The 27,043-nt window shown below is 40.9% G+C and overlaps 1 protein-coding gene across 1 annotated transcript; it reads left to right on the top strand.

Moving 5' to 3' along the window:
* The first annotated feature begins 8,493 nt into the window (after positions 1-8,493).
* CTSO (cathepsin O) lies at positions 8,494-26,866 on the top strand. The gene is made up of 8 exons (XM_042935213.1): positions 8,494-8,682; positions 11,270-11,378; positions 11,971-12,110; positions 14,319-14,486; positions 15,971-16,092; positions 22,021-22,184; positions 23,018-23,110; positions 25,482-26,866. Exons 1-8 carry the CDS (start codon positions 8,557-8,559, stop codon positions 25,514-25,516), a joined length of 957 nt encoding a protein of 318 aa, XP_042791147.1. The 5' UTR covers positions 8,494-8,556; the 3' UTR covers positions 25,517-26,866.
* Positions 26,867-27,043: the final 177 nt, after the last annotated feature.

Below are 27,043 nucleotides of genomic sequence, written 5' to 3' on the forward strand. Positions count from 1 at the left end.
TTGAAAGACAGTTTGACAATTTCTTCTAAGACTAAATATACTCTCTCTCTCTCTCTCTCTCTCTCTCTCTCTCTATATATATATATATATATATAGCAATTGTACTCCTTAATATGTACCCAAGTGGACTTGAAAGCTCACATTCACACAAAACTTACGCACGGATGTTTATAGAAGCTTTATAAATTGACAAAACTTGGGGGCAACCAAAATGTCCTTCAGCAGGTAAGTGAATAAACAAATTGTGGTATGTCCAAACAATGAAATGTTATTTAGCCTAAAAAAAATGAGTTATTAAACCTTGAAAAGATATGGAAGGGACTTAAATGCGTATCACTAAGAGAAATTTAACCAATTTGGAAAGGCTACATATACTATAAGATTCCAAATATATGACATTCTGGAAAAGGCAGAACTATGGAGACAGTAAAAAGATTGTTAGTTGCAAGGGTCAGGAGATGGAGGGATGAATAGGAGCAAAGAAGATTTTTAGGGCAGTAGAATTATCTTGTGTGATTCAATCATGGCAGGTATGTGTCATTACACATTTGTCAAAACCCACAGAATATTCAACAGCAAGAGTGAACTCCAGTGGGGAATAAGGATATGTCAATGTAGGTCATTGATTGGAATAAATGTACCGCAATGATAGGGGGTGCTGATAGTGGGGGATGTTGCTTCTGTGTGGGGATGGGAAGTATATGGGAACTCTCTGTACTTTTTGCTCAATTTTGTCCCAAACCTAAAACTGCTCTAAAAAACATAGTTTATTAATTTATTTAAAAAATAGCGGTCACCGGGGCGCCTGGGTGGCTCAGTTGGTTAGGGCGACTGACTTCGGCTCAGGTCATGATCTCACAGATCTTGAGTTCGAACCCCGCGTCGGGCTCTGTGCTGACAGCTCAGAGCCTGGAGCCTGCTTCAGATTCTGTGCCTCCCTCTCTATTTACCCCGGCCCTGTTCACACTCTGTGTCTCTGTGTCTCTTAACAATAAATAAACGTTGAAAAAAAAATTTTTTAAATAAATAAATAAATAAAAATAAAAAATAGCGGTCAATTAAAAATGATTGAAGCCATACAATCCTTTGAAGCAACAAAACTAAATCATTCTGCAACTAACAGTGTCTGGAGTTTGGATACAAGTAGCTGTCTTTTTCATATGTGGCCTGAATGACAGAGTTTTCTATAATTATTTACCATAAGGCTAGATTTACAGTCAGGATGAGTCACCCTCATTTACACAATTTTCACCTAAAGACTGGTTTTCTTTATGCTTGTCTCCTTCCTGTGAGTCTTTGTTTTTCCTTACATCTCATCTTTGGATTTTTGCATAGGCAAGAGAAGCCAAAAGGTATGTATTTCTCATAGGATCCATCTTGCTTAAGGGAAATTGAGAGCTAATAAACAGAATGTACATTAGTATTAGTGACGTCCTCAGAATAAAGGATACCAGAATTACTTTCGTAGCTCTTGATAATGACAAATTTCCGCTACTTAACATTATTACATGAGAACGAAAGGGAGTTTTAGGCTCCTGCAAAATATTATCATGCAAAATGTATTTTTTTTTTACTTGTGAATTCCAGATTTTTCCGAAATACAGCTATGGAACAGTCAGCCTATGCAGAGGGAGGTGGCCCTATTTTGCTGTGGGTGGTGAATCACGGTTCTAAGATAACCCATTAGCTCTGTCTCCACCCATTAGCTCTGTCTCCACAGTGCCTGTATCGCAGCAGAGGCAAGCATTCCTCTGTTCACATTTATTCAAATGTCAGCAGAATAGAAATGAATTGAGGTTTCTATAGAAACTGCTTGTGGTTTCAGGTGTTTCTCAGGGCATTTTGTTCTATTAACTGTTTGGAGAAAGAAGGTATGCATTATGGCTTCTCATTAATGGCGTTCCCACATTCTCCTTTGTTTTACCACATTTTTGGCAGCCCCTGTGGCAGCCTTTCCCCTCCAGCTGAGAAACTAGAATGAGCTACTTCTAAAGCCTGACAAATCCTGCCCATTAGCGGTGGCTGTTCAGACAGCATTTCTTCTTTTTTGGCCAGAGAGGAAATGTGAAAGTCTCGTATCTGGAAATTTATGCAACACATTTTCTTACTCAGGAGTTACATAGATGACTGTATGAACCCAATCAACAGCTACAACAATAAAAGAGGCAGGTGTGTGTACGTGAGATTTCGTGGCATGAGTAAAATTTTCGCTGTAAAATCCAAGACTGAAGACAAGCAAATATTTCAATCCAATACTGGCTAATTAGCTGCCTGGAGGAATGATATCCCTTTCCATAGCATAGGGAGAAAAGTTAAAAAGAAAAAAAAAAAAAACAACCATTCAATTCAGAAGCAGTCCAATAACTCAACTGCATTATGGGATGTCATGTTTTTTTATAATTTATATTAGAACATAAGAAAGTGCTCAGAGGGCACTACAAAAGGTATAATTAATAAAGAAAAGCCAACACAAAATAAAAAGAAGAAGAAGAAACAACCATAAAATACGCCTTGGAGTAACTCGGAGCAGCCTGGTGTAGCCAAAATCCACTGCAGGAGCTCTGAAATCTGACAGCTCAATTTACATCTTACTGTGGCCACTCACCACTTAGGATCTTGACTACATTGTTTAATTGCTCTACAAGTCAGTTTCCTCATTTGTGAAGTGAGGATATGAATTCCTACCTTGCACGGCTAATGTAAGTATTAGAGGTAAGGACAAACTTCCTTATCAGTGTATTCATTACCCGAAACCCTGCAGCTATGAGGTCTGCAGGGATGCAAAATTCCTCATATCGCGAAAACATCCACTAAAGAACTAATCTGTTACAAAACTAATATCCATTCAAATATGTTCCCCAAAGTAATACTAGTATCTTTCTCAGCTTATGTTTCAAATTATTTGATAATCTTTAGCTGATCGTTTGAAGTTATAATATTTCACGCGATTATAGTGATAACAAATTAATAATGCGTATCTGAGAAGGTGCAGGATGTCGCGAAGTACATAAATATGATGATGAACAGGAGAGGCTGCATAGCATAGACTAGTGCCTGATGACAGACTCAATTGCTAGATGCAGTTACTAGATGCATAACCTTGAGCAAGTACCTTAACCTTTCTGTGCCTCGGTTTCCCCATCTATAAAATAGAAATGATAATACTATCTACTGCAGATATATGTCATGAGGAACAAATAAAGGTAAAGTGCTTAGCACATGCTTGGTAAATCATAATAAACCCCTAAGTGTTTATTCAGTCAAAATAAAAGCCAACAAAATAACTCCCAAACAAAGCCATGTAAAAATGAAGTGGAATGATTAAAAACTGGAGAAAACCCAGAAGGTTCTTGACAGGTTAGAAGCAACAATAAATCATGGTTTGAACAGCATAGAAGTTGAGAAGCATTTGTAAAAATGGATAGACTCCCAGATTGTTTTCACAGACAAAGATGACCATGTTTGACACTGGGCTGCTAAAATGAAAGATGAGGTCATGGTAGCTGGTCTTCAAGAGAGCACCAACTGAGGAGGGAGCATAAGGCAAGCTGACAGGCCACATACACGCCCAACTCTCCCCACCCCCAGGTGGGATATGTGTGATATTCTTCGGGCACTGCTGGCTGCCCAAGAACAAAGAAAAGGGGAAAAACAAAAGGTTAACTGATAGAGATCCTAGTCCTGCAGGACCTAAGTCTCCATCACCCCTCCATAGTGATGTGGGAAACAAAGGCAGAAGGAAATGGCAGAGAGAATTAACTTTCCTTATAATCTGCAGCCCATTGACAAATACTTGAGGCTGGCAGAGTAAAACATTTCTCCAGAATTCCATACTGTCTTAATGCTCATGGTTTCCTAGAAGGAAAACAACCTTAACTTGACAACAGCTAGGCCTCCAGTCTCCTTGAGTCTTCTTTAGCATGTGAAAATCTCACTGGAAACTTCCCCTGGACTTTACCTCCTCCCAACTCCATTGTATAAAACCAGTCTCTCATGTTCCTGGGGCAGCTCTTCCTGCCCAAGGGTCCTGTCCCCGTGCTTTGATAAAATCACCCTTTTGCACCAAAGATGTCTTCAAGAATTCTTTCTTGGTCGTTGGCTCTGGACCCCACGGACCCCACTATCACCACAAAAACCTCATCACCGATGAGCCCCACCTCCCGGTATCCACACCCGGTGTAACCCCCCACTCCCACAATGCAGCAGGCTTTGTCTGTGTAACCAGGAACAGAGGGAAGGCATGCCCCTCCCAAGATTGTTATAGAACACCCTGCTGCTTCCATCGTAGTCATTCCCTTGCCAGTTCTCTAGCTCTCTAACCACTCAGCTGGAGGAAGACAGTCGTCATGCTACAAGCAGCCCTCTGAAGAGCCCAGGTGGTAAGGATCTGAGGACTTTGCCCAAAAGCCTGAGAAGAACTAAGAACTCCTGCCAACAGCCATGCAAGCTTGCAATCAAATCCTCCTTCAGACGACTACGGCCGTTCTGACTGCTTGTCCATATCCTTCTGAGCCAGAAGATATATCCAAGTTGTTTCCAGATTCCAGCCCCACAGATACCATGGGGGATAATAAATATTCGTGTTAGGTTTGGGGGCTCTTGTTATGCAGCAATAGAGAACTAAACACGGGTCAAGGAAGCTCCCCTCCCCCCCCCCCCCCCCCGTGCCATTTTGCAAATTTAATAAAAAGGTTGACGCCTCTCTTACAGATGCAATTTATAGTGTTTAGAACAAACATTAGCAGATACTTGGGACCTTCACTTTTAAGATAAAAGATAAGCCCCCCCCACTTTTTTTTTTTTTTATTATGTGATAGGTCATTTTGATTCCCCTTTTAACTAGCCTACAATCACCTGTACAGTCTTCTGTAGATATCTTCCAAATCTCTGAATGTCTCAGTTCACCGTTTTCTATCTTTGGTCAACGTCTCCTCCTCAGTGAGGCCGGTCCCAAACACCTTACTTAAAATTACAACCCCACTTCGTCCCATTCCTGACTTTCCTTATCCCACATTATTTTTCCTTAATTCTTCTACTAATGTTACTGTGTATCTCTCCCCACCGGGCGCCAGCTCTACGGGGCAGGGATTTTTGTCTTTTTAGTCATGTACGGTTCTGACGTATCCTCATTTCCTAGAACAATGCCTGGCACTTAAAAGGTGCTCAATAAATGTGAGTGTGAGCTTTGGAAGCTAATTTCGTTCAAACAGCTCTTTTATTGTACCGACTGGCCTGTGTTAAGAATCACTGCTATACTTAAATTTTCTGACTCAGTAGGTTGTTAATAAACAGTAGCAATGATCTAAAACCAAACCTCCATTTAAAAATAAAAATTGTTAGCTTGAGTGACTCACAAGAAAGGACAGAAGAACCAGTGGCTGAGATGGGCATTGATCTGTGGACTTACTACCTAAATTAAATCCTTAGCATTACACATTCTAAGGGAAATACGTGTCATCATATGTGCCTATAAAATGATTTCATGTCTTTCCTCTTCACACTCAAAACAGATGTACGTTATTTTTTATTACCAATTTTGCAGCAAAGAATAGTATTATTCACTTTACCTAGACAAAAACTAAATACATAAATCAGATGGTGGTTCTAAAAAGTCTAAGAGGGCTATGACATCAATTCTGAAGACTTCTGGAAGCCTTGCCTAGAAAAGAGTCTCATATAAAGGCCCATCAGAGCTGCTTTTATGGATGTGTGGCCTGTGCAGTCACACAGGACCTCATACTTAGAAGGGCCCATTACTCGGCTTAGTGCTCTGCTGATGCTGTCTTGGAATGCTTAATAATTTATGAATAAGGGCCTTTCATTTTCGTTTTTCCCTGGACACTGCAAATTGCATATGGCTGGTCCTGAGGCCCAGAGAAGAGAGTATTACTCAGTTATCACTCACTGCCCACGGATGTAAACAGAGGTGGAGTGACAAGAAGAGCATAAAGTTCCGAGCGAGACACCCCCAACCTCCGCACCTGCCCCCCCCCCCCCCCCCCCCCCCCCCCCCCGCCGTGAGAACTGGAGAAATAGCAGTAGCGGTTTAGTGCTTGCTAGTGCGGCCTGTGCCATCAGCACCACCAGCAGCGGCAGGCCCTAGGAGCTTGTTAGAAAAGCACTCCAAGGGGCGCCTGGGTGGCGAAGTCGGTTAAGCGTCCGACTTCAGCCAGGTCACGATCTCGCGGTCCGTGAGTTTGAGCCCCGCGTCAGGCTCTGGGCTGATGGCTCGGAGCCTGTTTCTGATTCTGTGTCTCCCTCTCTCTCTGCCCCTCCCCCGTTCATGCTCTGTCTCTCTCTGTCCCAAAAATAAATTAAAAAACGTTGAAAAAAAAATTAAAAAAAAAAAAGAAAAGCACTCCAAACCTACTGGCCCAGAATTTATATTTCTTGTGCACTTTAAACTTGAGAAACAGAGCTGGGCTGTTCCAAGAGTAATCCAGGACACCTGCGACAACGGACGTTTGAAAGGGATCCTTTGGGGCGCCTGGGTGGCTCAGTGGGTTAAGGGGCTGACTCTTGGTTTGGGCTCAGGTCTCACAGGCTTGTGAGACTGGGCACGACACTGGCAGTGTGGAGCTTGCTTGGCATTCTCCCGCTCTCCTTCTCTTTCTCTCCCTCTCTCTCTGCCCCTCCACCACTTGGCTCTCTCTCTCATAATAAGTAAATAAACTGAAAGAAAGAAAAAGAGAAAGAAAGAAAGAAAGAAAGGAAGAAAGAAAGAAAGAAAGAAAGAGAGAGAGGAGAGAAAGAAAGAGGAAGAGGAAGGAAGGAAGGAAGAAAGGAAGGAAGGAGGGGTCCTTCAAGGGGATCCTGCAAGGGTCCTTCCACCAGAAAAATCCTTTTCACCTTCTACCAAAAAATTCCTTTCCTGAGATGCTGCCAGATTGGGATGCTAACTGATTTGTACATTACTTGTGTTCCTTCTGAAGTCCATTCTCCAGGATTGGGTTAATATGAAATGATGTTGACGAGGGAGCATGGGGCAGGCTGAGGGCAAAATACAAACTAGCATACTAACACCCTCCCCCCCCCCCCACCTCGCCCCCAACATGGGATATGTGTGATACTCTTCAGGCACTCCTGGCTGCCCAAGGACAAAGAAGAGGATAGCAAACAAATGGCTGATAGAGATCACAGTCATACAGGACAGGAGTCTCCATCAGTTTACAATGGTCTTGGTAAATTAAAAGATAAAGGCACTCTTATCAATAGCTGAATCTCCAAAAACCTATAGACTCCATTTCCTGGAGCCCCAAACATCACCCCTCAATAATGATATGGGGAACAAAGGCAAAAAGGAAAAGGCAGGTAAAATTAAATTTCCTCGTAACCTGCAGCCCATTGACAAACACTTGAGGCAAATACAGAGTGTGGATGACATTTCTCTAGGAACCCCCCACCGTCCTAGTGGTAATGCCTTACTGGAGGGAAAACAACCTTAGCTTGACAATAGCAAGGCCTCAGGTATCTTAGGAGTCCTCTTCAGCATATCAAAGTCCCTCTGGAGGTATCCCTTTTGACTTTATCTCCCCAACTTCATTGTGTAAAACCAGTCACTTTTCACAACCCCAGCGCAGCTCTTTCTGCCCTCAGGTCCTGTCCCGTGCTTTAATATAATCACCTTTTTGCACCATACACATCTTCAAGAATTCTTTCTTGGCTGTGGGCTCTGGACCACCCCACGATCACCCCAAAACCTCATCAATGTGGCTTGAAAAAAATAAGAAGAAAGCATGAAGAATGGGCTTTTGGGAACTAAGCTGAGAAGGTGGAAAACAATTACAATAATAGAAGTGGGGGTGGGGGAAGCTACCTTACCATAGAATAAATAGTTAAGACCAAACAATTAAAATACGCAAGGCATCTTACAAAATGTTTTAGGGGGATTACTATATTTAAATTTCACCACAAACTGCAGAAAGGCGTACTACCTCTACCTTTCTTTGCAAATGGAGAAACAGGCTTGAGAGTTTTGAAATGGCCACAATCTCCAGATAAAGAAATTGTGCATTTTCACAACTGTAAATTTTTGTTAACGTATTCACAAACATCTGCTACACGAATGAGTGCCTTTGTGTAGATTCGCTAACATTTTAGAATTAGGTCCTGAACGTTAGAGACCGTCGTAGAAGGAATCACAGGAATCAAACCAAGTTAACTTCAAATACTGCCTGAATCAGTCTGAGATAAAAGGAAGAAAAATAAAGAACTTCACTCCGGAAGCGAAGGTGACACAGCCGTCCACATTGTCGCATACGGCACATGGACACTCAGGCTTTGCTGTCACAGCTGGGAGACGACACCAGAAAGCACGTGGCCAAGTGCCTAACGCTTCCGCAAAAAAACGCAGCGAGCACCGCAACGGTTTCCGGCTAACCGGATTCCCACCTACAGAGCAATGGGGACGAAAGCGGCGTCGGCGTCTCCAGCCCCCGGCGCCCCGCTCCCCCGCTCCCGCCCTGCAAACCCGGGAGGGGGAGGAGCCGAGGAATCGAAAGAGAAAGCAGGCGGCGGGAGCTGGCGGCCGCCGGCCTCCGGGAGCGGGGCGCGGGGATGGAGCTGCGAGCGCTCTGGCTGCTTTGCTGCTGCTTCTGCTGCTGCGGCCGCGCTGCGGACCCCCGCGCCACCTTCCCGGCGACGGAGCCGCGGAGCCGCGAGCGACAGGCAGCCGCCTTCCGGGTACCGAGCGCGCGCCGCCCTGTGTCTGTTTCCCGGTCGCCCCTTCAGGTCCCGGGTCGGGGCTGGGGCAGGGGACCAGTGAGAGCCGCCACTCCTGGTGGTCACCCGGCCCGCAGCTCAGTGATGGGTTTGGGGTTTCTGACAAGTTCGCAAGTCAACCTCTCCCTCCGTTCCCCATGTGCCAGCTCCCCCTTGCCTGGGCTGACCAAAAGATTTGAGTTTCCGGGGAAGATTCGTCGCGGTAGATTTATATGATACGCCCAAAGTAATCAATGGATGTGTTCAAAGTATTCTCGATTGGAAGAAGCACCCCTTTTAGCAGTCCCCTGGGCTGCTCTCACTGCCTTCCAGAGCCGTTCCTTTACAGTGAAAAGAACCAGATAAAGGCGGAAGAAACCCGTCAGTTTTCCTTCCGCAGGGGGGCGCTGGTGACCTCCTGTAACACAATGTTCTAAACAAAGAACGTGCATTTAGAGAGGTCACAGAATCCTTCCCATTTACGATTTGCGTGAACGGGGCCTCCTTCAATTGGTGTAGCGACCTTAAAAATTCTTCTTCACTTGGTGGAAATAGATTTTGGAAAGGAGGAAGCATTTAATTTCCTTTTCACATTATTTCCAGAAGTCTTCATAATAATGCTTAGATTTTTACCCCAGCATTAAAACTCTAGAATGGACCAAATTAGCTGAATATAAATAGGTTTTTGCTGAGATCAAGAGATACCGATTTAGAACTTGCCTCAGTGTGTTCTCTATATCTTATACCATTTAACAATTTTTTTAATCATGAAAGATGTCATTTCATTGTAAAACAAAATTGGTTTGTTCTAAATAAAAGTAAGTACGAATTTAGTAATACTGCTTTTTGGAATTATATTTGTTTTTTTTGTTTTGTTTTGTTTTGTTTTGTTTTGTTTTGTTTTTTTGCTGATATACTGTTGGGATTTCTCCTGGAATTCTATAGCTGTACTCTTTTCTGCTCCTCCTCTCTCCCCTAGAAAATTCCATTGTTTAGGAAGTCCTAACCTTGCCCGATTCTGTCCATTCTTGTGTTTTGCCCAAACGAAGATGTGTTTTATTGCTCTTGAGTTACATTCTAGCTTTTAAAACCAGAAGCACACATTGTTTGAGAACAAACTTCCTGTCCTATATTCTACCCCTGTCCTGAACTTGGTTGTGTACTGTGGTGACCCACACCCTTTAGGGAGAATGTAGTTCATCTCATCTATACTGATAATGGCATTCCTTGGCTGAATAAATAAACGCACTGCCTTACTCCTCAAGAAAATCATTTTGGAGGATTGTAGGCACAAGGAGGCCAGAGTAATAAATATATTTTTTAACTTATATAATTTATAAGGATATGTATTTACTTATATAGTTATTCATGTTGGTCCTGTCAAGAGGCCATACGCAGGAGACGATTGTCTACAAAATGCAACTCTTCTCAGGGGCACCTGGGAGGTTCAGTCCATTGGGCGTCCTACTCTCCATTTCAGCTCAGGTCATGATCTCAAGATCCTGATGCATGGGGCTCCATGCTGGGCATTAATTATTTCATTAATAATCCTTCCAGGACAGCTCAGCAAGGAAAAAATAAGATTACGATTAGTTTCAGTAATAATTTGCTTAAAAATAAACAGCCTAAAGCTATTAAGAGCATGAATGCAAAATGTCTTTTGTGTATTTATTCAACAACAAATAGTAATTAAACATCTATTGTGTGCCAGCCAAGTGCTTAGTGCAGGAAATGCGGTGATGAGTAAGACAGGCAATTCTTGCCCTCATTTTGCTTATAGATTTAAGACACAGGCACACAATAAACACATAAATCCGTAAACAAATACATAAGAGCTAGAGTTGGAAACTTATCAAATGGTAGTCCCCTGAAGTTTTATTGCTCCTGCATGGTTGGTTAGCGTTAGGAAATGGAAGCATTTTCTCATAGGTTAAGATAAGTTACAACATTCAGAGCCCAGGAATCTGTAAATAATGGCTACATTTTCCCTTCCAGATCGACAAGCCAATGTATCTTCCTGGGACATTTCCAGGATTGCCTCTTTTTCATAAAGACTTGTTACCCTCAATGAGATAGAGATCTCTATACAGCTCAAAAAGAATCAGATTTATTTATTATTTACTTATCTCTTTTGCCATGCTTTGTTACTTAGTGCTGGGAAATACAAAGATAAAGACACACTTTCCAAATTCAAAATTTTTTAATCTAATGAGTTTTAGTTGGTGATAATTTTCACTAGCATCTAGTGTTTATTTGCAATTCATTTTATTTTTTCCAGTGTGTTAAACAAACATATTTAGTGCTTTTAACATGCTTAGGGAAGAGGAATTATAAATGGATAAGAGATACCTTTCCCGGCCTCAAAAATGTACCTGAAATCAGACGGTAGTTTTCATACAAATGTCTATAAATCTGATCTGGGACTCTTAGGCAGTCTTTCATTGTGATCTTCAGGAAAGAAATCAAGCTTTGACTTTTAATACCTGAAAAATATGCCCAATTTAGTTACACATAAATTGCTCTGCAAAGTTAACATAGGTCATGTAAATTAACTTTTCTCTTCTTTTAGGAAAGTCTTCATAGACATCGATACTTGAATTCTGTATTCCCTGGTGAAAACTCCAGTGCCGTCTATGGAATAAATCAATTTTCTCATTTGTTTCCTGAAGAGTTTAAAGGTATGGTGTGATTGTGCCATTGGTTGTTTGGTTTCTGGATTTTTATTTGTTCCCGTAATTTTTGATGAATTGTGTAATTGTGAATCTGGTAACATGAGTCATAGTTAACATTTATTACATACTGAACGTCAAGCATGTGCCAGGTGCTGACAGAAAAATTAATTCATGGTCCTTTTCTTGTAATTATTGCTTAAGATCTAAGTGTTATAATTGTAGACGTTTCCATGTGGCTGTAAGGGCCAATGTTCCATCCTTTGTGCAGTTTTTTAGTGCTATTTCTATTCAAGACATCCACAGTTCCATGGGTTAGGATAAAACCAGTGATGTCAAGAAGACTCATTTTTATTATTGACCAAGTTCTAAAAGACAAGTCATTTTATGTGGCAACTCCTAGTACTATTGTAGGAATTCCTATCTTGGTAGCTTTCAGTGAGTGCATTTCGTGTTATGAGAAAGCATAAAGGAACATCTCAAATGGCAGGTTCTACCAGAAAGCTACTGTTTCTGTTTGAAAAGTTCCTGCAAAAAGAATCCCAGGGGGCCTCCCTATAATATAATGTTGGCTGCCTTTTCCTTCCATGTTTCAATTCAGCTATTTACTTAAGAAGCAAACCTTCCAGATTGCCCAGATACCGAGCAGAAGTCCAAACATCCATACCCAATGTGTCTTTACCATTAAGATTCGACTGGCGGGACAAGCGTGTTGTAACACCAGTGAGAAACCAGCAGACCGTGAGTTTCAGGAGTTGTTGTTGTTGTTGTTGCTGCTGCTGCTTTTCTCTTTTTAAATACTTTTAGTGTGGGAAGTCACCTTTGAGGTCCAGTTCAGTCAAACTTGTGATAGAAGCCATCATTTCTCTGGGTAAAATCACAGAGATGATCTCCAATCATCCAGAAATGACAACTAAGGGAGAATCTCTGGTGAAATGAGAGACAGATGCCAAAGCCTGACTGTTATTTTGAAGATAAGCCTGTCCCTCTGAAACCCCACCATTGGCATAGGCAATGTCAGCTCACCAGGGAAAGTCGATCCCCTAACCACAGGGATACAGTCTCAGTTTATCTGCAGTGGAAACCTCACCAGGTCTTTTAGCTTCCTGGTGTGTAGTGTCTTAGACAGAGGAGTCACTATCTAGTTAGGATGATCCTTTTTTATTTCTCAGGTTATACATCCGTTGATATAAACTCTACCACCAGATCATTTATTTGCTTTATTATTGAATCCAGAGTGAAGTATTAATTAGTCAGAAACTGAATCCTTCCAGGAAGTGTCTGTATTGTATTAAAGGAATACAATTGAATTAATCTTTTTTTTTTTAAACTTAAACAGATGAGGGGAGTGCTTTCTTTCTTTTTTTTTTTAATGTTTACTTATTTTTGAGAGAGAAGAATGGGGGAGGTGCAGAGAGGAAGGCACAGTATTCAAAGCAGGCTCCAGGCTCTGAGCTGTCAGCACAGAGCCCGATGTGGGGCTTGAACCCACAAAGTGTGGGATCATAACCTGGGACAAAGTTGGCCGCCCACCCGACTGAGCCACCTAGGCACCCCAGAATTAGTAATATTTAATCAAAGTAATGTACTATACGGGTGTCTGAGTGGCTCCGTCGATTAAGCATCCAGCTCAGGTCATGATCTCATGGTTTGTGGGTCTGAGCCCCACGTCGGGCTCTGTGTTGACAGCTCAGAGTCTGGAGCCTGCTTTGGATTCTGTGTCTCCCATTCTCTCTGACCCTCCCCACTCGTGCTTTGTCTCTCTCCCTCTCTCTCTCTCTCCCTTTCTCCCTCTCTCTCTCCCTCTCTCTCAAAAATAAACATTAAAATATTTTTTTCTAATTTAAAAAAAAAACAAAGAAATATACTGGAGAGATATTTTTGAACAGAAACTGCCCTCCTGGGGCAGCTATGGAAAGGTAAACTAAAGCTAGCTATTGGTATGGTGCCCTGCAATCTGTATTTGCTTTTCTCAAGGTGTGGAAACCCACAAGTAGAGTTTGTTACTGCATATTTTCCTATGCCATAGGCGCTGGAGATATAGATATAGTAAGACACCTAAAGCAATAAAGTTGCTCGACAAAGATGACCAATTGTTCTTCTTCCTTCCTTTGCCCAACCGGGCAGCCCATGTCCTATGATTAAGTCAGCAGTGCCCAATTGCAAATCTTACTCTTACCTGTGCCTTTTCTATGGGTCCTTCTTCCTTGTGCATGATCCTTGATTTCATTTCCTCCATCTTTTCCCTTTTTTTCAGGACCAACACTTTTATTCTTTTGTTCCAGTTTGTTCAATAAGATCCAGTTAATAGATCCAGAATTCAGGAAGAGTGTCAGGCAATATTTGAGTAAGGAATGACCAGTATGGGTTTTTATCATTATGACATTTTACGGGCATACGTGATATGCCCATGCTGGCTCCTTGACAGCCTAAAAAAGTAAATCATTCAGTTCCCGTGTCCATCAAGTCATGAGTACAAGGTATATGACATATATCCTCACCCCATGTCACCTCATGGAGATGGTGGATGTCATAGCAGCAGAGTGTCCGGGGAGAAACAAGAAGGAAGTTGGTACACTTCCTAAAAACAGAAGTCCCATTCAGTGCACTGGTTAGTCTTTTAAAAGGACCATCAGTTCGTCCAAGTGTTTTCTCAGTCTCTAAAATTTGCTTTTTTCTTGCATTGTCTACTGTGCAATGGCAATACTACCAATTTATCTTTTCTTATGATTACATTTTGATGCTTGAAAGAGAATTTTGGTTTTCCTTTCTTTTGGCAGTTGGAAAATCTACAGGATGGGCAGTATTTTGCAGCCCCCCCCCCCCCACCCCACCGCAGGGTCTGCTCATGTTAATTGACTTGATAACTTGTGATATGTAGAGATGTTGGCAAACTTGGTTTGGACATCATTTGAGGATAAACACTATGCTATCTCTCTTTTTAAACAGTGTGGAGGTTGCTGGGCCTTCAGTGTGGTGGGTGCCGTGGAATCTGCCTATGCGATAAAAGGGAAGCCTTTGGAAGACCTAAGTGTTCAGCAGGTCATTGATTGTTCATATAATAATTACGGCTGCAATGGAGGGTCTACTCTCAATGCTTTGAACTGGCTGAATAAGGTGATTTCTCGGCCTTTCGAACTCTTCGTTTCCGCTTTTGTTTACTTAACATGCATTTATTTATTTATTTTTTATTTATTTATTTATTTATTTTTTATTTATTTTTGGGACAGAGAGAGACAGAGCATGAACCGGGGAGGGGCAGAGAGAGAGGGAGACACAGAATCGGAAACAGGCTCCAGGCTCCGAGCCATCAGCCCAGAGCCTGACGCGGGGCTCGAACTCACGGAGCGCGAGATCGTGACCTAGCTGAAGTCGGACGCTTAACCGACTGCGCCACCCAGGCACCCCCTTAACATGCATTTAGAATTGAAACAGTTTACTCTCATATACCAAAGAATGTTTTTAAGTTCAGAAATTTAAACGACCAAAGCTTGAATTAATCGGAAGATTTCAAAACGAATTGCTTTCAGGCAAGTCGGCTGTTGAGAAATCAAAGCGTGAAAAATCTTACCTGAGATCTGTTTTCAGAAAAACATGTATGTTTATTTCTTAGCACTTCTTAATAGGTCAGTGCTCTTTTACATAGATACATTCGCATCATGTCCCAGAAGGATGAGAACATGCGATTATTGATTTCCATAGAATTTTTGAATACTGAGATTATAAGGGATGTTAGAAATCAGCAAATGTAGTAACTCTTTACGTGGATGAAGAAATGAGCCCTGAGAGGTGAGATCACGTTGCCAAATTAGCAGCTGAGCCAGGACTGTGTCTTAAGTCTTCTGTTCCCACTGAAGGGCTTTGTCCCATATACCACAGTGTCTCTCGGTGTTCTTAGGACACTCTCTGACATTGTCCTATATCCAGTATGAACTGCATGAAGCCAGACGATGAGGCTGTTGCTATGTTTTGTAAAAGCGGTCAAGCTGGAAATTCCCAAATTTGAATATCCTTTCCTTGTTCATTTTCTGTATTTTGAGTCACTGCATACCAGAAGCTGCTCGGTACACATCAGGGGCAAGCAAGAATGGTGTGGTCCCTGGCTTCTGTAACGCAGAATCGGGAAAGTAAGATTGCGTCTCGACAACTAAAAAATAAATGACATGTGCCAGTCGAATGGCACAAAGATGTGGATAGAAAGAATGCTTGACCTGACCATTGCCTGTGCATTAAACACTGTGCTGAGTGAGTCTCAGAGACTTGCTGACAGAACGTATGGCTTTGGAAGGAAAATGGCTCACCTTATTTTAACCTCAGGAGAAAAAGGATAAGACTTTATTATCCAGTGGAAGAAGGTTCTAAGGAAGGAAGATATAGGGAGACAATAGTAAGAGAGAAAGATAATTGAGTTTAATTACTTAGTATGTCCCTACCAAACACCTAAAGATTTAATCTAAGGTCTTAATAACGTAAGGAATATCCGCGTGATGAGGGTGTGGCCAAGTTGAATCTTATTTTGACATATCTCAGTAAGTTCTATTTGATTTCTAAAACAACTGCATTTTAAATTAAGAACATTCTGGATGTTTATTTTCTCTTAGACGCATGTAAAACTGGTGAGAGATTCAGAGTACCCATTCAAAGCGCAAAATGGCCTGTGCCGTTACTTTTCTGATTCACATTTTGGATTTTCAATCAAAGGTTATTCTGCATATGACTTCAGGTAATTGTCTTATCCTATTGTGTCTTTCCCTCTATTTCTTAATTTCTGATCCATTGGCTATTCAGAATTAATAACTTGATTGAAGGCATAAATGCCTACTTATTTTAAGAGCTGCTTTTTACTAGAGAGACCAATGGAGTGCTATGGTTGTTACAACAACCAATGGATGTTGTTTCTTATGCATGATCAGCTTATTTTTCCATTTGTCATTAGAATAGAATTAACACATTTAAATCCAGCTTAAGGTGTAATTTATTCTGACCACCTTCCTCTTAACAAATTGAGTTGTCATAATTGCCATTAGTATATTTCAACCTTACTGTTGAATCAATCCAAAATTGCTTTGTGTTACTCTCCAGCTAATATCGAGCAATCTACATAACCAAGAAGCGTTTTTTGAACGCCCTTGGATTTTTTAAAGCATTAACTTTAAGAAAAGCATAAACTGAAACTTAGAAGCAAGTAAGAGTATATTACTGGAGGTAGATTATGCGGCACGCACTATAGGCACGAGGGAAGCACAGGGGTGGATAAAGATAGGCCGAGGAAGGGCCTTGGAAGTGTTGGAAGTTGAAGGGCAAGATGACTTTGGGTAGGTTCAGGGGGAAACAGTCGTTAAAAAGGGCTTTAAAAATGCATGAAAACCTGAAAGCCAGCTAGAAAACCATTGTGACCATTCGATACAGTGCAAGATAGGTGCTCAGGGATAATAGGACAAAGGAAGACACAAACAACTCCTTTTTGCGTTTAAAAAAATGTAGAGGAAACTTCACACAGTCTTTTGAAACAGAGAAAGCAGAAAGTAAATTATATTCAGCTGAGGTGACAGACTACCCTAAAACATACTGATACTGAATATAAAAGAGTCTCTTGATCCAGATGGTGCCAACCCATGAGATCTGAAGGAAATCAAGGGTGAAATTAGATCATTGAAGAAAATGGAACCCCTCTGAATAAGCACGAGTGGCTGGCACATTGCCAGCACAGCTCCTGTCCACAGCAAGGACTCTCGGGGTGACCGTAGGAACCAAACACCAGAGAACTGCGATCCCACAGACGGAGGCTCCTCAGAATCAATCACTAAATGTGCAGAGTCATTGAGTGCATCATTCCACATCTTTTTGAAGGAAATGCACTTTCAGAAATGAGAAAGTGTGCTTCTATCAGCTACCAGTTCCTTGGGAGTAAAAGGAAGGCGTGTGCACGAGAAAGAACACGATTTTCAAAATGTCACTTAAGAATTTCAGGGAATGCCCCATCATGAGTAGCAAAGTGAAAAAAAAAAAAAAAATTAGGAAGAAACCAGAGAAGAATAGGCATTAGCTTGAATTAGAGAGTGAGAGAGAGAATGTAAGTCACTGGCATTGGACCTGAAGTATGATCCATGTAATTCTTTGGCTAAGAAGAACAGAGGTCCCACTAAAAAAAAATCTCTATGTTTACACTGAATATAAACATTCTGATAATACAGCGCTAAGCTAATTGTGTTAGACTCCCCCAAGAAGATCTCTCTTTGATTTACTCATTCCTTCTCAAATACTTACTGAACTTTGTTTCAGGTTCTGGGGGCTCAGCAGTGAACAAAAACAGACAAAAAAACTGATTATATTTTAGTGATAGAGACAGGCAATAAGGAAAACAAAAATATGTACAGCATGTTAGGTGTAATCATTTCTAAAAAGAACTAAGTAAAATGGTGGGAGGAAGAGGAAACATCAGGTTGAAGGAAGGGGAGTATACGGGCCAGGACGGAGCTTTTTGAAAAGATGTCATTTGAGCAAAGACCTGGAGAAGCATGGGAATATAGCCATGTAGACATCTAGGTAAATACTGTTCCCAGCAGGAGCTGTAAGGGCGAAGGCCCTGAGACAGAAACATGTTTGGCATATTTAAAGAACAATGATGCCCACTGGGACTGTAATGGAGAGAAGATGGACAAGACTACTAGGAGATAAGGTAATCAAGAAAGAAAGAAAGAAAGAAAGAAAGAAAGAAAGAAAGAAAGAAAGAAAGGGAGAGAGAGAAAGAAAGAAAGAAGGAGGGAGGGAGGAAGAAAGAAAGAAAAGAAAGAAAGAAAGAAAGAAAGAAAGAAAGAAAGAAAAAGAAAGAAAGAAAAGGTTACCTGGTCATAATCTCGGAGCAGTGTTAGAAGAATGGTCTTAGATATGAGACATAATAGGTTAATACCCCTCATAGAAAGTAAAGCCCCCCAGAGAATATTGAGGGATTTTTATGTAAAGAATGAGAGAGGAGAGAGTCAAGGAGGAGAACAGGCTTTTTGGCCTGAACAGCTGAAAGGATGGAATTAACTGTCACTGGAGATATGAAAGTCTAAGACAGGAACGGATTCAGCAAGCAACATCATGTCCCAGCAGTAATCCCGAGAAACTCTGGAAGGGAAATGGAGAAATGAGACAGAACAGGGGAGGGAGGGTTTTCGTATTAAGCAAAATAGAACTGAGGGTACAGGTCCTACCGGGGAGCTATTGGGGCCAAGGTAAACTATGCATTTCAATGTTATCCCATCCAAATTGATGATCTGCATTCCGTGTCAGTTGAGGGTGCTGCCAGGGTAGAGGTGGGGGGTGAGCTGGATTTCCTGGCTCTTTAAGAGAAGAGCCTCAGGCAAAAAACTACAGCGGACCCCATGTTTGAAGCCTGGCTGATTGTGCCCCTGTTACCGCCTCCAACACCAGCACCACCACCGCGGTGGCAAGGGCCAAAGGACTAGGGAAGATTTTCCACAGCAACGCTGTAACCAGGCACTCGACTAGGCCCCTAACACTTAAATACCGTCACTTCCATTGAGGTTTCTGAGACTCAGGGAGGGTCACAGAGCTCGTGAACTAACTATAGGGCCACATTAGAATTCATATTTGTCGAGCTCTGAAACTCATACTTTTTCCCTCCCTCTATTTCTCAGGTCATGAGCTCTTTAATTTTTCAGTAGTTTCAGACAGTGTGAGCCCACACACAGCTATCGGCCAAAAACTCCAAAAAATCTCATGCAGAGCCTGAAAAGATCTAAAACTAAGCCAACCAGCAACCAACCAAACAAGCAAAACCTCACTGAGTCCTAAGAACATAGTCTAGTCGCAAAGGAAAATTACCATTTATATCCAGGCTTCTTCATGCATTTTTGTTTATCAGGCCCCAGGAAAGACCTTTCAGAACTCAAAATAAATATGAGAGTGACTATGTCAAGAAAAAGAGAAGGAACCCCGTATTAACAATGGACTGAAAAACTAGGGCACAGTATTAACACACTGAATTCTAGGAATGAGAAAATGGAAATCTACATACTCATGTAGAGTCTAGAACAGAAAAGACCTACCTTAGTCACTAAATCTTGACGACAGTAAACTTGAGAATTCTTTTAAAGATTGTAGGATTTGTATCTTACTGATCCATAAAGTGAATAGTAAGCATATGGGAAAAGATTTGATAACGTGTCCATTATCAGCAGCGTATATTTTGATAGTACACTTGACCCTCAAACAACACAGGCTTGAACTGCATGTTCCACTAATACGTGGGTTTTTTTCCAGTAAATACAATATGGTACCGTACTTTCTTTTCCTTATGATTTTACGAAAACTTTTTTCCCTAACTTTATTGCAGGAATACAGTAATTGAGTACATAAAATGTACAAAAAATGGGTTAATCCACTGCTTATGTTATCAGCAAGTCTTCCAGTCAAGAGTAGACTATTAAGGTTTTGGGGAGTCAAAAGCTATATGTGGACTTTCAACTATGTGGAGGTTCGGCACCCCTATCCCTGGGTTCACGGTCAATTGTAATTCTATATTGGGCTAATAATGGAAAAGAGATGCTGTTTGGAGTATATTTTGACTTGATAAAAGCCAACGTCTTTCTGAAACACAGATGGTAACAATGCTAGTCGGTTCTGGGGCTAAATGGAACTTTTGCCTGCTGGTCTTGACTGGCATGTCTTCCTATTTCGTATTTTCCAACATCTTTGATATCTTTTCTTTAGTGCTGCCTCCAAGCAGAGACTATTACTCAATTGGTTTTTGATCATACAATGTTAATTACCCTTTGCATTCTAAAAACTATTTCTTCTTCTTGATGTTTCTCTTTCCATCATGCTGTCCTTGACACTGGATCTTTGATGTCATATATTTACGGTATAGCTTTTGTTTTCTTCAAAAGGTAGAGACAGCTGTATCCCTGTTTTACAGAGATAATCCTATTTGTCATATTTGGATAGCAAAATAGTCAAAATTTTTACTATAAAATATTCAAAAATTTGAGTACAATAGAATACACATTATACACTACAATCTGTGCTGAGCAAAATCGGTTTATTAGATAACTTAGAAATAAGAAAAGGAAGCAAGATTTATTTTAAATGTAGAGTATAATTTATGTGTAGGCATGCTAGAAAATTTATACCTACAATTTTATCCTTATACTGATTTGCGACATAGATGACTTCAGTCACCTGCTGGAGTCACTGGACTCCAGTGTGACTGAAATGACTCCAGTCTGTAGCTGGAATTTGAACCTAGCTATGTGGAACTTCACGGACTATACCCTACCTGTCCCAAGGTAATATTAATGAATACAAGTTATTATTACGGTAGCAAAAATTAGGATTGACTGCTTATAGATCTCCAAGAAAAAGATCTTCGTGTTAACAGGTAATATGGATAAATGTTTAGAGTGAATGTGTAGTTTCTGTCTCAATAAATGCTCTTATGCACTCAATTTTTTCCCCACCTGTGGACAAAATATCCCCTTGATAGAAACTGATCTCCGGCTGCATATGACGATGGATTATTTACTCTTTCAAGCTACAAATCCAACCATAGCTTGCTGTAGCAATACACTCCCAAATGCTATCTAAATGGCTTGAAATACGAGTGACTTGGTTTCAGTGTCCACACACAAAGCTGACCTTTAAAAGTGTAAATAATGGTTTAATCACATACTTCCAAGACTGATGACGGCTGAGTGTTGTGTAACATTAGGCTTTATCAGTACACGTCCATGTGTGAGAGCAATAACTATGTCTTTTGCAGTCTTTGCAATCTAGTACTAGTTCTCCTGACACCTTGGCATCTCTTCTGTTGCATAATGACAGTCGCCACTTTGAGATAACCCTCCCCTATGATTTCTGCATTTGGCATTCCGTTAACAGAAGTTGGTCAGTTTCTTGATTGTCACATGGTGTGGCAGAGATATGTCTCCGCGCATTCAGTCTTCTCACTTTCCTTATTAGAAGAATCCCCTTAGAACTGGATGCTCTAGCTAGCTACAAAACTCCACTTCCCATCTTCCCTGAAGCTAAACTTGGTTAACCCATAACTGAGTACTAGCCAATACGTATACATACAGGCATATTACTTTTACATACAAGCACGTTACTTTTCGGAAGTCTTCTTGACAGGAATGTAGCACTTCTTTCTCCTTTTTGCTGTTTAAAAGATATGTTAAATGGCTAGAGCTCCAGCAGCCACCTTGGACCACGAATTGACCTTGGCAATGGGAACCTCACATGGCAGAACGAGAATCTAGAAAGATGCTGACTTCCAATATCTTGGAGCCTCGTAGCAGTCCTGGGCTGTCGATCCTCCAGACTTCTTCTAGTTTCCGTTCTTTACATCTTCTGTAATTGCAACCAAATCTACTCCTGACCATGTACAGATTAAATAGATTATAAAATATCTTTACCTCAAAAACTAACCTCCTTAGGGCGCCTGGGTGGCTCAGTCGGTTAAGTGTCCGACTCTTGATTTTGGCTCAGGTCATGATCTCACGGTTTGTGGATTCAAACCCCGCATGGGGCTCTGGGCTGATGGTATGGAGCCTGCTTGAGATTCTCAGTCTCCCTCTCTTTCTGCTCCTCCCCTGCTTGTGTTCTCTCTCTCACCTCCTTGACTGTATATTTCCTCTTTTGGTAGTGACCAAGAAGATGAAATGGCAAAAGCACTTGTCACCTTTGGCCCATTGGTCGTGGTAGTAGATGCAGTGAGCTGGCAAGACTATTTAGGAGGCATAATACAGCACCATTGCTCTAGTGGAGAAGCAAATCATGCAGTTCTTATAACCGGGTTTGATAAAATAGGTAAGTGCTGAACAGACTTGATTGGTTACTTTCCAGCCTGAACTCTGATTAACAAATGATCGCCATTATTTTTGAAATGCTGAAATTTCGGGGCGCCTGGGTGGCTCAGTCGGTTAAGCATCCGACTTCAGCTCAAGTCATGATCTCATGGTTTGTGGGTTTGAGCCCCGCATGGGGCTCTGTGCTGACAGTTCGGAGCCTGGAAACTGCTTTGGATTCTGTGTCTCCCTCTCTCTCTGCCCACCCCTCACTAGTACTCTCTCTCTCTCTCTCTCTCTCAAAAATAAATAAAAACATTTAAAAATCAATCAGTCATTCAATCAGTCAAGCTGAAATTTGGTCGTTCTATGTCTAAGTCCTCCTAAGACCTTTACAGCTTTTCAGTAGACTTCCAGGTACAAATGCCCTGTCATGTCCCCCCCCCCCCCCAATCAATTAATACCTTGTTAAAACGATGATAATTCTTGATTTAAATAATGTGCATTCTCCACCTGGAATGTTTACAATACTTGTTGGGAAAAAAGACCTGCTTATTATTTTATCATACATATCTAACAGTTCTTCTCCCCCCCGCCCCCCTTTTCCTAATTCCCTGAAATTGCGTGTATGTTTTCATTTCATGCTATCCAAATTCAAACGTGTATTTTTCCATTATTAGAGTGTGACACTAACTACAGCTCCGATTTACTTGGCTAGTATATATTAGCATAACATTACATTTTTAATCTTTTGCTCAGAGCTACTATACTTATCCAGAACTAGCCTTTAAATAAACATGCATTCACAAAAAAATCCGAGTTTTTCAGAACTTGTTGCCATTTTATATCTTGTAGGAAATCCTCCATATTGGATTGTGCGGAACTCATGGGGAAGTTCATGGGGAGTAGATGGCTATGCCCATGTTAAAATGGGAGGCAATATTTGTGGTGAGTCATGAATTGATGTTTAAAACTTCAGGCTAAATGCACAGGAAGATACTTTGACTATATTAAAATTATATATCTGTCCAGTCTATAGTATACTTTTGCAGTAATAATTTTCATTCTTTAGCCAACTGTTACAAATAAAATAGTATTGGGGCACCTGGGTGGCTCAGTCAGTTAAGCATCTGACTCAATTTCAGCTCAGGTCATGATCTCGTGGTCATGAGATCGAGCCCCATGTGGGGCTCCTTGCTGGGCCTGGAGCTTGCTTAAGATTCTCTCTCTCTCTCTCTCTCTCTCTCTCTCCCTCTCTCCCTCCCTCCCTCTGCCCCTCCTTATGCCGCTCCCCTGTTCATGCGTATGCACACCCATGTGCTTGCTCTCTCTCAAAAATAAATTAATCAATTAACCTAATTAAATAGTGTTCTTAAAAGAGACACTATTGCATATGTTCATATTTTGAAAAGGAGGAGAGACTTCCCTGAAAACAAATATAATGAGCAAAATATGATAAAATGGTGTAATAATATACTGAAGTTAACTTCAAACACCATATAAATAATCAACTTGAGTCCAAAATTCTCCAAAAACATCACCTAGTTCTAATTTATTTTATATAACTGTATGAATTTTTCTCAACTTGTGCATTATCATATTCGCTCAAGGATTATCAAGAATCACTTTTTCTTTGTATCAAAATGTATGAAAATATGAGCATTAGGATGGTCTCTGATTTAATATGTCCCTTGTCACACCTATAGATTCAAGCAAAACAAGAACTGGGATTGAGAGGCTAAACCAAATACCAAATATACTTATCTTACTGAATAACAATTTTTTTTTTGGTAATTAACTACAAGCAAAATTAAAACAGCTAGTTTAGTATTTTATGCTGTATTCTAAAAACCTATATTTAAACCTATATTCTAAGGTTTTTGATCTAGAAAATCAGCATAGTTATGAATTAAGTTTGAGCCAAACTATATTACATATGAAAGTGATCATTTAATTTCTCATTACAATGATTCCTAGCATGCATACAGGTTTTTAAAAGTTGTAGAACCCTCCAGATAGACTGAGAAAAGAGAGTACAGAAAAGTTTGACAGTTTATATTTTGATTCAATCTAGTGACTACTGGCCAATAGTTGCATAAAGTGGGATCCATGAGAGTTAATCAATGATTTGTTCTATCACCCCAATAAAATATTTATCTTCAGTTATTTATGAAGGAGAGTGATCCTCACAGAAATCTTCCAGCCAGAGCACTAGCAACCCAATCAGGCCTCCACTTTTTAGCATCATCGGGGGCTTTCACATTTTTGGAACTTGCAGGTAAATTACTGCTGCCATTCATTGAACTTCTGCTGCTAAACATAAATGATCTCTGTCAAAGTGGTGGTGCTTGCATCTAGGCTGCTTCAGAGCTCTGGCAGGAGAGTTGCAAGAACATGATTCAACATTGGTTCATAATTGCCTCATTATGACTCTGTATCCCTCCCCCCACACACACCTCTTCTTCATCCCCCATCTACTGAGGGTGAGTTGAAATAATTTCTCCTGTCTACCTGTTCTCCAATTTGATTTTCCAAAGCTTGCCTGGTTAGTAATTATGCAGGGAGCCAAATCTTTCCTGAAAATGAGTATTTCCTGAAAGTTCCATACCTGGTGATGATCACATTTCTCTTATGAATGATGTTATAACACAGACAGCATCCCATGGCCCCAAGAGATTTTAAATCTTAGCTAATTACACTGAAATCCAGTCTTCAAATGGACTGTTTATTGCTTTCGCCATGATATTGAGATGTATGGTCTTGTGTGCCAAGAAAGCACAGCACATTTGTGATTTATTTAAATTTTTTGCAAGTTCCAAGTTTGAATTTTCAAATTGTATTTAAAACAGTCTGGGGCGCCTGGGTGGCGCAGTCGGTTAAGCGTCCGACTTCAGCCAGGTCACGATCTCGCGGTCCGTGAGTTCGAGCCCCGCATCAGGCTCTGGGCTGATGGCTCGGAGCCTGGAGCCTGTTTCCGATTCTGTGTCTCCCTCTCTCTCTGCCCCTTCCCCGTTCATGCTCTGTCTCTCTCTGTCCCAAAAATAAATAAAAAACGTTGAAAAAAAAAAATTTTAAAACAGTCCTATAAATAATTGTATTGCCTCTAAGCAATATATATGAGTGCAATAAAGATTTCAGATATATTCATCTATTCAGGTAATAAGTCTTTTGGGGTTTTTTTGTAGTTTCTTGAAACAAAAATATTAGTCATGTCTTCTAATATCTTCTTTTGAAGTTGCCATATTTATCCTAACAGCTATAATCATTCCATTATTTTTTGGAGGAAATAGACTAGCACTGATGATTTCTTTTTTTCTAGGTATTGCAGATTCTGTTTCTGCTGTATTTGTGTGATTTGTTGGGCAGATCAAGGGACAACTACGAAAATGAAGGTTCATAATGGAATGGAGCATAGAGTTCATTCTCAGTGTTATTTGCCTGTAGGCCATCAGCTCAGTGGCCTGGAAGTAATCTGTGGAAGAGTTGCCTACTTTAGGATGAAGAATTTCTTCAATTTGAAAACACTTACCTGGTTTGATTATTGTTTTTGTTTGCTTGTTTTAATGATATACTTCTAGTAAGATTAAAGAACGGATAGGAATTCCTTTTCCTTTGTAGAATATAATCACTAGCCTTAGCTTACACTTATATAGAAGAAAGCCAGCCTAAAACGGGGTGTGCTTCTCACAATTCACAGCCCACCGAGATGGAATTTCTTAAGGATTTTGAAATGCCAATTGCTTTACCTCCACAAAAGAGGCATACCCCTTGAACTGTAGAAAGGTCATGTAGAAAGAAGCAAAAGGAGAAAGGCACTTTTTAAGAGAAATAGATTGAAATTGAAGGACCGATATGGCAGCTATATGGTAGGAAAAACTCAAGTAGCATTGAGAGACTATTGTTAGGAAACTTTGTCAGTAGGATTCCAATGGGTCTTTTTTCTTAGTTTGTTCTCCCTGTGTTGAGGAGCAATGCATTTTCCCACTCTCTTTCTCTCACTCTTTACTGTGCCACTCCTAAATTTTCCTAGTGGCTTGACTTCCCTGACTAAAGAAGCCTCCTATTTTTACTATTTTATAACCATTTATTTGGCTCCATTTGTTTCTAAGCCTTTATCAAACCAGGATCTCACCTTTCGGTTCCTCCCACCATTCCTAGGCACCACCCCTTTCAAAGCCTAATCCCATCAGTCTGAGGTATCAGCCAAACTGAATTTCCCAGGCTCTCTGGTTTCCCACTCTTCTGCGTATTTTTTCCAGATTCCCATTAGAACCACATTTTTGTGCATCTCTGCCTTCCTCCTGGTTCCTGGTTCTTGATGCTGGTGTTCTCTCTTACAAAAGTCATTATGTGTGGGTGTGTGGGAGTGTAAGAGCCTCAGGGCATAAGAGCTGATCTACTCTTTGAACAGAAGCACAATACATAGTATTAAATGGATTAATATAAGAAAATCATATCCAATATTGCATATGCAAACTTTTCTTTTCTGAAATTTACGGTTGCTTTCTAAGGTGGAATATCTTAACAAAAACAGAATTTTAGACGTAACAGCAACCTCTAAAAAAATTGAGGGGGTGCCTGGGTGGCTCAGTCGGTTAAGCATCCGATTGATTTCAGCTAAGATCGCGATCTTGCCGTTCGTGAGTTTGAGCCCCACATCTGGGCCTGTGCTGACTATGAGGAGCCTGCTTGGGGTCCTTCCTCTCTTCCCCTCTGTCTCTGTGCCTGCCCTGCTCACACGTGCTCTCTCTCTCTCTCTCTCAAAGTAAATAAGCATTAAAAAAAAATGAGGACGCCTCATTTTCCTCTTACTTTTGATCTTTATTTATCCATCCCCTTTCTTAGAAAAAGAAAAAAGCAAAACAAAACACTGTATTTCTT

This window comes from Panthera leo, chromosome B1, assembly GCF_018350215.1.
Source record: "Panthera leo isolate Ple1 chromosome B1, P.leo_Ple1_pat1.1, whole genome shotgun sequence".
Lineage (NCBI taxonomy): Eukaryota > Metazoa > Chordata > Mammalia > Carnivora > Felidae > Panthera > Panthera leo.